Raw genomic sequence first — 14,084 nt, 5'->3', positions numbered from 1 at the left:
CATTTGGTCCCAATGCGTATGAAGACCCCATGAAGGCTATTACTAGGTTGAGGCAAACTATTACTGTGGAAGAATAAACAAGGTTTGAAACCTTGTCTAATAAGCTAAGAGGACTGTCGGATAATTACAAACTAAGTTTTTTTTAAGTGGGTTAAGGGATCAGATCTGACTGCCAGTTAGAATGTTTAATCCAAACACCCTCACCTCTACCTACAGCTTAAGAAAAATTCAATAAGAGAATTTTAACTTGTTCAAGAAAAGCTATAGAAACAATTTATCCTATTCTCCAAACCCAGTAATCCTAAAAAACCCAAACACCAACCAGTTTGAAAAACTAAAAGTTACCCCAAAACCCCCACTACCCATCCAAAAAATTAACCAAGTCCAAATGAAGGAGAGGAGGGACAAAGGCCTCTGTCATTATTGTGATACTAAATGGATTCCTGGGCATAAATGCAAAAGTCCAAAACTTTACCTTCTTGAAGAAGTGCTGTAGAGAATGGCGGGTGGGGGACACAAGGGGAAGAATCGAGGGAGAAAGGAGAAGTAGTCATTATTGAATTGGGAATCCAACAACAAAATCTTAAAATTTCATTGCATGCTTTAACTAGCTCTCTTAACCCGAAAACGATGAGAGCCAAAGGAAAACCTGGTACAATTTGGGTAACCATCTTGATAGACACGGGTTCGACCCATAACTTCTTGATAGAGTTAATGTAAGGGTAGTCAGTGATGAGATAATCCCTAGTGAGCGAAGCTGCAGTGGTGTTAAGCTAAAAATTCAAGGAATAGTGTTTATTATGGATGTGAGGGTCCTAGTCCTAACTGGATGTGATATGGTGCTAGGAGTACAATGGCTTCAGAATTTGGGATCCATCTTGTAGAATTTATAAGAACTCTCAATGAAATTTTATTATAGGGGTAAGGCAGCGGAAATAAAAGGTTCAGTTGCAGCTCAAAAGAATAGTCTGTAAACAAATTTCATGGGTTGGAAAAAAAAAAAAAAAAAAAAAAAAAAAAAAAAAAAAAAAAAGAGGAATCATTCTACAAGTGCTACAAGAGGAACCAAACTATGTGCCCAAGGCTGGAAATGAAGTACCATTAACCCTGCAGCCCATTTTATACCAGTTTAGTGATGTCTTTTCAAAAGGAAAATGAGTGCCACCACCAAGAAACCATGACCATGCCATTAACCAAATCCATGACACCAAACCAATATCCATGAGACCTTACTGTTATCTCTACTACCAAAAAGATGAAATAGAGAGGATCGTGCAAGAACTCATATCTTCTGGTGTCATACAACCTAATCAAAACCCAGACTCATCACTCATGTTACAGGTTAAAAAGGCAAATTGGATTTGGAGAATATGTGTAGACTATAGGGGCTCAATAATGTCACGATTAAGGACAAATTTCTCATACTTGTGGTGGAAGAGTTGAATGATGAGTTGCATGGGGCCACTATATTCTCTAAGGTGGATTTAAGGTCCGACTATCACCGAATTTGAGTTATGCCCGAGGACGTACACAAGACAATATTTAGGATTCATGATGGGCACTACGAGTTTCTAGTGCTACTGTTTGGGTTGACTAATTTCCCCTCCAAGTTCCAGAGTCTAATGAATGAGGTGTTTCGCCCTCACTTGAGAAAGTTCATTTTAGTTTTCTTTGACATTATTTTGATTTACAACAAGATAGCTTTGGAGCATGAAAACCATTTGCAAAAAGCCCTAGGGATTCTGAGACAGCACAAGTTGTATGCAAAGCAGTCCAACTGTTGTTTCAAATGCAATAAGATAGCATATTTGGGGCACTTAATCAAGGTTAGGTGTGGCGCCCTCAACCCCCACGTGTTATTTTTGTAGAGTTCGTGACACCGGGATGATGACTACACGGATCACGCACCCCAACGACCAGTGCTCAAAGTGTGTACAACATACAATAAATGTACAGTATAATATTCGCAACGGAGAAAATAAAAGGGTCTTTCTTTATTAAGTACCAGAATTGTACAAAAAGCAGTAAAATAACTTTACAAGAATTTTACAGTCTTCCGATAGATAATTTAAAGAAAACAAATAACATAAGGGAAACAAATCCCAAAACGCTGAACAACATATCAACGACTTGAGCTTCTGGCAGAGTCGGTCCTTCAGGTTCATACTCGGGCTCTGCGTCAAACTCTACGGCACCATAAAACGGAACTGTATGGTAAAACATCACTATGAGATTATGACATCTCAGCAAGTAATTAACCAAAACAACATCCAAAAGATTTAAAACACATTTATATAAACACGCGTCTCCATACAGACAGATTAACAACCCACATTCATTTTCTCAAAAATACCATTTTTATACTTACACCAAAATCCCAATTTTGGTCCCAATCATATTTATTATGAAATTACGCATGCACCACGGTCTCCCCTATGGACCGTCCGCACACCATGGCTCTCTTAGTCACATCACGGGTAACGTCCGTGCATGAGACTTCATAACGAGCGATGTCCAGTTCCGCGCCCAGCGCATACAGCCAAAAGGTCACAGAATCGATACGAGAGCGTTACCGTCTCGTCCGTTCTCGTCGTCGCCCTGCGACAACTCAGGGGACGTCACGTTAGTCTGTTACGCTCCTGAGTGACCAGAGGAGCTCCACCGAAATAATGCCTCATCTCGGCTTGGGGTCGTGATACACACGCACCCACACCATGTGCCGCCCCCAATCCCCCTTATATAAATACACAGGGATCAAGACGCCAGGATGGTGACAACACGGTCACACATCCCAACGAAGTGCCAGTGTGTGTACATGCAACAGTGTACAAATAAAATAACGCAGCGGATAGTCAACTAAGTACCAGAATTTATTTACAATCAAACATCAATAAAAATTTAAATAGCAGTTATACAGTCATCCATAAAATAATTTTACAATAGTTTTGAAATAAACAAACGAGTGATCCCAGATCACTCCTCAGGCGGAGCCGTCTCCTCAGGCTCGCCCTCCTCCTCCTCATCTGCATCAAAATCTGCGTTACCACAAAATGGTATCGCAGGTAAGTATGACCTCAAATAACAACGTAATATAAAATGTATTAAATGCAACTAACATGCATGCACATGATGAAATATGTATTTTTTCACAAAACATCATTTTTCCCGAAAATGATAATTTTCCAACACACGCCAAAATCTCATTTGGCCCAAAATATCCGTAAAACATTTTCCCAGAAAATGATTTACCCAAAAACCAACTCGCACTATTTTTCCAGAAAATAGTGCATTAATTCCAAATGCACCATGTATTATTTCCATATGCACCATGGCCTCCCCTATGGACCATCCGCACGTCCTGGCTTCGTAGCGGTGCTCAGTTCCTCGCCCAGCGCGTACATGGCCAAGCACCCACACTACGCAACGAGCGATGCCCAGTTCCGCGCCCAGCGCGTACGTGGCCAGACATCCTCTAGTCCCCGCCAGCAGAAGGACTACGGAGTCGGCACGAGACCATCTCGTCCGATCCCATTGTCGCCCGGCGACAATCCAGGGGACGTTACTCAGTATATGCCGCTCCCGAGTAACCAGAGGAGCTCCACCGAGTTAATACCTCATCTCGGCTTGGGGTCGTGATACACACGCACCAAAAATATTATCACATAAAATCATAACTTTTCAAATCACATGAACATGAATGCAATACACGAAAACCTAGTTTTCTTTTACAAACATGATCATGCATGAAATAATGAAATGCACATGTACCAACACAATGTCCAAACCAACAATTACCAATCCAATCAAATCCAACCAAACAACTCCAATCACAAATCCATCCGACCCCCGAACTCCTCGGACTCAGTCCGGCATGCCAAAAATACAGTGAAATGGGTTAGTGCAAAAATACATTTAAATTACGAAAGTTCTTTGGAGAAATACTTACAGTGCAATATAATAATTTCTGAAGGATCACGAAGCTGCAAGTGGTGATGTCTGAGCAACACCACAGTGTAAAATACACTGTGGCCGTGGGTCACAGATACCCAATTTTCAACGAGGACAAACGAAGACCCAAAAATGGTAGGGTAGGGCCTAGGGAGGTCGGTGAAGCTAGTGGTGGTGGTGGTTTGCCGTGGGTGGCGGCGCAAGGGGTGGTTTTAAGCCAAAATGCACAAATCGGAAATGGGCTTGGTGGGGCTTCACCGGTGACAGATCGGAGGTGGGGTTGGGTCCAATGGGTTGCTAAGAGGTCGAGAATGAAGTGGTAGGAAGATGGTGGCCAATGGCGGTGCGACGGCGGCGCAACGGCGGAAAGAGTGCCGCGGCTTCGAAGGGCTACTGGTGGTTAACGGCGGCACGGATGGAGGTGAGGTTGGTGGGGTGAGGTCGCCGGCGGCTGGGGAAGCTAGCGGGCTGGGCAGTGAAGCCACCGCCGGCTCACTGCGGCGCTGGCGTGAAGGTGGCCCGCGGCTTCGTGAGGTGCGTGTGGGCTACCGGCGGCGAGGTAGGGGCTGAGATTTGGGGAGTGAGGTCGCCGGAGGGAGGGGGAGCTGGTCGGCCGGACGGTGTCGCGCACGGCGGCGCGACGGCGGCGGGCTGGGAGGTGAGGAAGAATGGACGGAGAGAGAGAGAGAGAGAGGGAGAGGGAGAGTCGCGCACCGGGGAGGAAGCCAGGGAGAAGAAAAAGAAAAAGAAAAAAAAGAAAAGAAGAAAAGAAAAAGAAAAGGAAAAGAAAAATAGAGGGAAAAGAAATGAGGTCCAATCCTCATAACTTGGGTCACAAAAATGATCCAACGGAAACGATTTCAAAACCTCAAGTTAAATAAAATAATTTAAACGTAATGGTAAAGTCAAATTGAAATAATTAAATCTCACAGTAATTAATTTAAATATTAAAAGCAATTTAGATGCATAACAATAAATAAATATTTGGAAAGCACATAAAAATAATTTTCACCAAATTAAAATCATAGAAATAAACTTACTAAAAATCCAACCAATTTAAAATAAGAGAATAAATTTTAATTACATAAAAATAATTCCTTCAGTAAAAATACACTAAAATACGGGGTGTTACACACCATTAATAACAACAGTCTCAATTCCAACAGACAACGTGACATCACAGCACAATTTATTATAAACGATAAATATGCATTGCAACAGTTTATTTGGAATAAATATTAAATATCTCATTTACAAAAATAATCCTCCATTTACAATTATACAGTTTCACAAATACACGCGTAATCCCGTCCTCCAATCTGGCCCAAGGCCCAAATCCAACAACTCCAATTAACAAACCCAACGCTTCAACGGCTCAAGGCCCAATTTCCAACAAAACCAACAGATCAATAATTTACAAATGTACAACAGTTATAATACCAATTTAAATCACTTGATTTACGATGGAAAATTACATACACACGAAGATGGGTATTTCTGAAAGATCACTCGAAAGTGTGTTGCTCAAGGTGGCGGCTCAACGGCGGCAACAGTGATTTTTCAAGAAGTAAAACAGTGGCTTTTTTGGTGAGTGTCCCTCAAAGGCAAAATTTGGTCTAGGGAAAATAGATGAAAATTCAACTCACGGCAAGTCAAAAATTCACAAAAAAAGTGAGTGAGATTTCACAACTTTGGAACAAAACAGAGCTCGGCAAAGCTCAACACTAACCGAACAACAACCACAAAATTTTGGGAACAAGATTACGGTTTGAGAGAGGGATATAGAATGAGGAACCCAGAAAATTATTTGTAGAAGCCGTGGCCTATTTATAGGCCATGTATGGCGGTGGGAGGAGCCGCGTGTCGCACGGGCGGAAGAAGAACAAAACGGCAACAAACCGTGCATGGCAGTGCGGGTTGACAGCAGATGGAAGAATGGACACAGAGAAACCATGGAAGCTCGAGGTGGAAGGTAGTGGTGGTCGTGTGAAGCCACGGCTTGACAGCAAGGCTTCGGAGCCTCCATCAAACGACACGGAGAGGAAGAGGCAAGGTGGAGGTGGCTGCTTGCGGCTGATTTGCGGAACGAAGTCCCGAATGGAGTCGGCAGCAGCTGCGTGGAGGAAGGAAGAAGGAGAAATTCTGCAGAAGAAACTAGAAGAAGGAAGAAGATGGAGCACGGCTCAAGGGAGAAAGAGATGAAGCCCTAATGTCATCCTCTAAAACGACGCCGTATTGATAAGTGAGGGCTGAGTTTCTCACGGGCCACACGGGCTAGGCCCTGCTGGGCTGGGCTTCGGCTCACTCACACACACACAAGGCTGCTACGGGCTTCACACAACACTAAGCCCAAAAACAAACACTCCCACACAGCCCACAATAAATAATCACTACAATAAAATTACACAAAAAAATTACTAACACATATATAAAAATAAATAATAAGAAAATTAAAATCCCAACATACCAAAATAATTAACAATAAAATAATACACTTTAAAAATAACATAAATAAAATAACACAATAATATAATTAAATAAATAATTTAAAACCCATAAAAATAGGGATCTCACATTAGGGGAGTCTGGGCAGACCCTAAAAAGCTGAGTCATGAAGGAATGACCACTTCCTAGTTCCCTAAAAGACTTGAAGGGACTTTTAGGCCTAACGGGATACTACCGCAAATTTATTAGAGGCTACGAAGGAATCGCAGCACGGCTGACCAGAATGCTAAAAAAGTATAACTTTGAATAGAGCGAGTCCATCACAGCACTGCTGACTAGAATGCTTAAAAAGTATAACTTTGTATAGAGCAAGGAAGCTAAGGTGGCCTTCCATCGATTAAAGGAGGCTGTTACTCAACCGCCGTTGTTGGCACTTCCTAACTTTTCGATGCCTCTCACCATTGAGTGTGATGTATCGGGAAATGCAATTGGGATTGTATTAATGCAACAAGGCAGGCCCATAGCCTTCTACAGTCAAGCTTTGAAGGGAAGATCACTAGTTTTATCCATGTATGAGAAGGAACTTTACGCTCTGGTTTCCACCATTACTAAATGGAGACCGTATCTCTTGGGGCAAGCCTTTGTGGTCAGAACATGAACTGTTGTAGCGCAAAGGGAGACTATACAGTTCTAATGATGGGAATTTTAAGATCAGAGTCTTAGAGCTTATCCTTAGTAGCTCGTGGGGAGGACATTCAGGTTATGATAAGTCCCTACAAAGAGCAATGAAAGACTTTTACTAGCCCAGACTAAAAAGAGGTTTAAAAGAGTTCATTAAGTGATGTGATTTGTGCCAAAGAGTTAGGGCAGACAACACTAAGCCCAGTGGACTGTTACAACTCCTGCCCATACTCTCCTAACTATGGACTCACATCACCATGAACTTCATAGAGGAGCTATCCGAATCTAAAGGATAGAACAGTATTTGGGTGGTAGTGGACAGACTCATTAAGTTCAACCACTTCGTCGCCCTTAAAGACCCTTATACTACCAAGGACATAGCAGAACTCTTCCTCAAACATATTTTGGAAGGAGCTATTGTTTCAGACAGAGATAACACTTTTACAAATTGTTTTTGGCAGGAGCTATTTACGCTACAGGGAGTGCAAATGTCCTTAAGCACGTCCTGTCATCGTCAAACTGATGGCCAATCTAAGGCTGTGACCAAAACCCTCGAAAACTACATAACGTGTTTTACACTTTTACTGGGGACAGACCAAGTGACTAGGTCCTATGGCTACCCTTGGCAGAGTGGTGGTACAATGCCACTTCCCATTTGTCTACTGGACTTACACCATTTGAAGCATTATATGGGTACCAACCACCAAGGATTATGAGTTACATAGCAAGCACTGTGGGGCTGGAAGAAGTGGAAAGCAACTTAAGTTCTCGAGACCAGATCTCATAGTTGTTGAAAGAAAACCTGCAGAAGGCACAAAATCAAATGAAGAGAAATGTGGATCTAAAGAGAAAGGAGCAAACACTTCAAATAGGTGAGTGGGTGTTTCTAAAATTGCAACCTTATAGATAGACTTCAGTTGTACCCCGCAAGAACCTTAAACTATCCCTAAGATTTTTCGGGCATTTCCAAGTTTTACTAAAAAAATTGGGGAGGTGGCTTATTAGCTAGATCTACCAGAGGGCTCTTGCATTCATCCAACATTTCACATATCACAATTAAAGAGGAGGTTTGGAGACAACATTACCGTGAATCCAGCTGCCACCGGTAGACCACCAAGGGATCCTCCATCCTGAAACTGAAACGTTGTTGAACCACTGCATGGTGAAGGCTGGAAATAGGGCTCGAGTTGAACTATCAGTGAAATGGTAAAGGCCATTGGAGGATAAAGCTATACGGGAACCTTATTTGCGATTGAAGGATACCTTCCCCCACCTTGTGGGCAAGGTATTTTAAAGAGGGGAGCCGTGTAACAAGCTGAGATTGGGACTGTGTATCGAGGGATCTAGGGTTATACAGGGAACAAGAAAGAAGACATAAAGCTCAGGAAGGGAGATACGAAGCACGATAAGCATGAAGTACTTTACTTTCAATTCAAAAAGTCTAACGAGAGTAAGTCGTTTGTTTACAGTTTGTCCTTAGTCTACAATGGGGGTTGTGGGCCATCATCAGGGTTTATTTTAACTAAGTTATGTTTGGTTTTTGTAATGGGCCGGTCCACTAGTAACTAAGCCTTGTTTTGCTTTGCATCCTTTATTTTTTTCAAGCGGGTCTCTTTTAGTTAGGATCTATTTTGGCCCAAGGTCTGCCATAGGGAAGGGCAGTATCTATATTGTACCGAAGAACATTCTGTAAGGGCATCTAAATATCTAATATCCAAAACCCTAACTTTTTCCTTGGCCTATTTTCTCTAGAGGCACTCCCCTCAAAGTGAACAACCATTTCTTCCCTGCAATTCTTTCTTGGTTTATTTGGTATGTTACACCATAGAAGTAAGAGATTTGAAATCTTTATATGTGGCTTCTTTGTTCATGGTCAAAATCTAAATTGGGGCATTTCTGATTTCCCAAAATTTTCAAGTTCTTATAAATGGTAAATACAAAAGTGTGGAGCACAGAGCTGTGACTCACAAGGAGAAAGACTAGCTCTCATTTGTCACATTTTATGCTCCATGAAATGGAGCTTTCGCCCAATGCAAGAATTAGTGGATGAAAAAACCCATGCAAATATAGAAGATACAATCACGGAGAGTACAGTAAACACTGTAACAAACAAGTTGCAAGGTAAGCAGAGTTTTGTTACTCATTATCCTCACACACTACACTTTTTTATTTTTTTATTATTTTTAAAAAAATTTTAAAAATTTTATTTTTCTTAAATTTATTGAATTCTTCTACTCATTATCTACATACTACACATTTAATAAGAGAGAAAATAAATAAATAAATAAAGTGTACTGTGTAATGTGTGGTGTGTGAGGATGGAGAATTTTTCAAGCAAGAATACCCTGGAGTTTGCAAATATTCAAACCAGAAACTCAAACTAAGATCACATAATGAACATGCACCAATAATCTAAGAACTTAATAAAATATTGTACAAGTACATGACCAGGAAATCAGAAACCGACTCTCGCGAACCTTTATCCTCGTTGTGTTCATTTCAACAAGTAAAATTACAATAATAATAGGAAATTAGAAACCAAAGAGACATGCACTTCGAAAAGGGTTAAAACAGAGTCAGAAATACTAGGCATTTGGAAAATATGTAAAGAATCAATAGAAGGGTTTCTTCTCCATGGGTGTTGTGGAATGATCTTGACAACCCCATTTCCAGAGCCTTCAAAGTGAAGTGAATCTCTCAATTGTATAAATCCCACTTAAACCAGGCCTTTCACAAAACTAAGAATTCAGACAGCCATAATATTTTTCGAGTAAACAAACACTCAAAAAAAAATATACTTAAAATTCAAAAAAAATCCTTATTCTTTGTTAATGCTTTATAAGTTCTTGAATCCGAATTTTTAATTTAAAAATAGTGCTACATGCGCCTCTTAGAAAATTATTATGTACGTTATTTATTTGAAATAACACCTTAATTAATGGTTTATTCTGCCAAACACAATGTTTATGCTTATGTAAGAGTAATATTCATATAAAGATTCTACTGATCATCCATACACCACATACCACACGTGAATTTTTTTATTTTTTTCCGTACCAAATGTGTGGTGTATGTATGTTGAATAAAAAATTCTTTTAGTTTAGCAAGAATAAAACAAAAAAAATAAAAATCAAATCAAATGTGATGTATAATGTAAGAATGATGAATAGAAAGTCTTATATTCATATATGGGTACGTGCTATTTAATAGACCCATTGAACAATGAACACTGTGTTTTCACTCACTATGAAGCCCATGTGTAGGCCCAATCCGAATAGCAATTTCAAGGTAGCCCAGCCCTGGCCTGTCTTACTACAGTCAACAGCTACAATTAGAGATGTTGATATCAACTACTTGGACCGTGTCCATTACTGATCACACAGAAGAACTTTAGTAACAATAGTTATAGATTTAGGGGTATAAGTCTCGTCCAGATTTATTGAAAAAAAGTGAAACTCATTAAAAAAAAAATTGAATTTAAAAGACCCGCACAATCTATATTTGTCGACTCATTTTTTTAACGTAAACGTATATGGGTGGTTTAATAATCACCCTTTCCAAGGCATTTAAAACGAGTTGGAACTTTGAAGTGGTAAAGGAAAACTTTAATTTTAATTTTTCGGCTTTCGTGTAAGAGAATTGCTACGGTTATAAAAAAAACCATATAAAAATAAAATGATTTAATATACTGCATTAAATTATGTTAATTTAAAAAAATTCATTTTTATACGATTTTTTAAGATTAAAATATTTTTCTTGTGGTATACCAAAATCATAACATTGAAGTCCTACGGTCAAACCATTCGTGCAAATCACGACCTGTTTTAATATTAATGGAAAAGTAGCTAAACCTTATTGAAATGCTTTTTTGAGTTTTTTGTCCGGGTTTTGTTTGGATCGAGAGATTCTCCCAATTCGTCTTATCTTATTTAATTATTATAATTTTTTTAAATTTTTATTTATTTAGAATTGTGGTGACAAATTAGCTTATACTTATTGGGTCGACAAAGCTTCATTTGGTAGGAAATATAACTTACAAATCAAATTATGTCAAACGAATAGTTTAGTGGAAAATATGTTTTTTCTCAAATGTATCTTTTAACTTATTTGAGATTGAAAGTGTTTTAATATGTAACACTCAAATAACCTAATTTTACTATTAAATAGCTTTTAAGGTTATTTAAACACTTTTGAAAATTCCTACCGCAATCCCAAACAGGCCAATCCAATAAACAATTCAACTTTTTTAAATCTTAAAACAAAAATAATATTCTAAGATAATTTTATTCAATTTTCATCTCATCTCAACTCACTATTCAAACATCTTCTAAGTTTGCCGGGTTTGGATACAAAAATGCCTTAAACTCATTTCATTTAATCATTACAATTTTTTCAAATTTTCACAAAAAATATAATAAACAATTCAATGTTTCAAATTTTAAAATAATAATAATATTAAAAAATAATATTTTATTTAACTTTCATCTCAACTTACTGTACTAGTAATGTTATACACCACACTCTCATCATATTTTGATCATACTAAGTAGTATGTGGCACATTCATCACTATCATATGATAAAGAATCATACAATAAATGATCATTTAATAATGATAAATATGTCACATTATACTTAGTGGGATGAAAATGGGATGGTAGTATAATGTATCGAATTATCCAAATATTAATATTTATTGTATAAACAGTAATATTTAAAAATCTTTATATCACATACTATTCTTTTAACATAATTTAATTTGTAATATTTAAAATTTTAAATTAAATTATATCACGTGTATAGTATATATAATTATTATTTAATATATAAATATTATTAGCTAGGGAACTACGTGGAGGCTTAACCTATATTTGGATCCATATATTTCAAAAATTAAGGTTGCAATTGGAGCTTTTGTAATCATTATAAAAACGTAAGCAATGTATAATATATATCATTCATAGATCGTCCCGGCCTCTTATGTTAAACTTAGGATATTTTACATTTAATTTAAAAACAATACCTGGGACTTTAAAAAATAGGGTAAAGTTAGGGTGAATACTGACATTTTTCCTTTATAATTAAGTTATGAGAAATGTTGTTTTTATCATAAAACATTTTATCTCCAATCATGAAATTACTTAATATATATATATATATATTTATATAATATCAAAAAAAAAAAAAAAAACCATGAATAACATTGCTCTTAGGATATAATTAATTAAGAGTAAGACCCGCGGCATTCTTTCATAGTAGCCCCACATCCCCGAGTAGAATTTTCATTAGGAAGACAGAAGGGAAAGAGACAAATTTATGTGTTAATTTGATTATTGCCGTCCAACGATATATTCACTGACGTATCGTTTGATCTTCAAATTAGGAATTAACCTCGCAAAGTTTAGGATCACATTCTAAGCTGGGAATTCCTTCAAAAAACCAGGCCAAGTTGATTCTTCGTCAAAGTCAATAGTCAAGCCGTGACATGCGTGCAAACGCGTTAAGATCGACTAGCTTGCATAGTGGACGACTGACTTATCATCATCACATCTCCCAGACTTTCATGGAAGTGAAGAAACTCCCAAAGGTAACCAATAAGGAATTTGTGCCTTATCATTATTATATAATTACCATACCCCCGTTCCACCTTTTTGCTTCAACATACCTTAGCCATGGCGCCTGAAATAGATCAGCAAGTCAAGCCCTTAGCCCCCAAGGCCTACCGGATCCGCAGCGACGAAGACGAAGCCCTTTACACGCAACAAAGACTCGGCCGGAGAAGATGCATCAAGTGTTGTGGCTGCTTCACCGCCCTCTTTCTAATTCTAGCAGTCGTTATGTTAGTTCTCTCCTTCACCGTCTTTCACATCAAAGACCCGATGATCAGGATGAACTCGATGACACTGCAGCAGTTAGTCGGTGCCGGAGCTTTACAAGCCACAGTCATAGCTGATGTTTCTGTGAAAAACCCTAACGCAGTCGCGTTCAGATATGGCAACAGCACGACCATTGTTTATTATCGAGGGGAAACGGTGGGTGAGGGTACGATTCCACAGGGAAAGGCCAAAGCAAGGCGTACCCAAAGGATGAACATGACGATGTATATCATGCTCGACAAGATTTTGGCTGTTCCGAGCTATAGAAACGACTCCAGTTCGGGAGCTTTGCCTATGAGAACCTTTACAAAACTCAGCGGCCGGGTGAAGATTCTAACGATATCAAAGAAAAATGTGGTGGTGCAGATGAATTGCAGCTTCAACTACAATGTTACGAGCCAAGCGATCCAAGATAAGAAATGTGATTCATGTGTTCGTCTCTAGCTTATACGAATTATATATATACTGTTCAATCTCGTGATTGAGATTCGGGTTGAGGTATATTGTTGTTGTAATTTTTAATCGTTCTTTTTTGGTTATCTAGCTTCTAGAAATATACAGCTTTATATATAGGCAGATAGGTTGCAAAAGAGCAGTCTAAATTAGACGAGTGGGCGATATGTCATATATAGAGAGAGAGTAAATTTGTGAGCAAGTTTCCTTCGTGAAACAGTACTATTTCTAAGTGAGATGCTGATCAAAATATTTCCAGAAAACTTTACAGTAATTCAATGAGGCGGGCCATAAATTAAGGAACTTTAGATGATTATAATAGCCAGCCATTTTGGAAGGATGGGCAACTGTTCACGAATTCTGACACACCATTACCCCTTAAAACTGATTGTATATATACTTCAAGCAGATCAGGGAGACCAGAAACCATTGATTTCGCTTCTTTCTGCTACTTTTGAAATTTCCATGGTGAAGTGGAAGGTTTTTCAAGGACTTGGAATCTCAAAAGGTCCTGGAACAGACACAATTAGCGTAGTCCTTTGAGGAAGCTTCCCGTGGGAAAAGAATCATGGCGAGAAATTTCCGTGGTAGGACCGCCGACCTTCACACGGTACACCCGCCGGCCCATTTATTTCACTCTGAGGAATTTTCTTATTTATATTTTTACTTTTTTTTAAGAAGA

The 14,084-nt window shown here is 38.7% G+C and overlaps 1 protein-coding gene across 1 annotated transcript; it reads left to right on the top strand.

The window, feature by feature from the left end:
• Positions 1 to 12,745: 12,745 nt before the first annotated feature.
• On the top strand, positions 12,746 to 13,393 carry LOC121235525. The gene has a single exon (XM_041131870.1). It carries the CDS (start codon positions 12,746 to 12,748, stop codon positions 13,391 to 13,393), a length of 648 nt encoding a protein of 215 aa, XP_040987804.1.
• The last annotated feature ends 691 nt before the right edge of the window (positions 13,394 to 14,084 follow it).

This window comes from Juglans microcarpa x Juglans regia, chromosome 6D (genome assembly GCF_004785595.1).
Source record: "Juglans microcarpa x Juglans regia isolate MS1-56 chromosome 6D, Jm3101_v1.0, whole genome shotgun sequence".
Lineage (NCBI taxonomy): Eukaryota > Viridiplantae > Streptophyta > Magnoliopsida > Fagales > Juglandaceae > Juglans > Juglans microcarpa x Juglans regia.
Note: the sequence above shows the minus strand (reverse complement) of the source record. Positions and strands in the feature narration are given on the sequence as shown.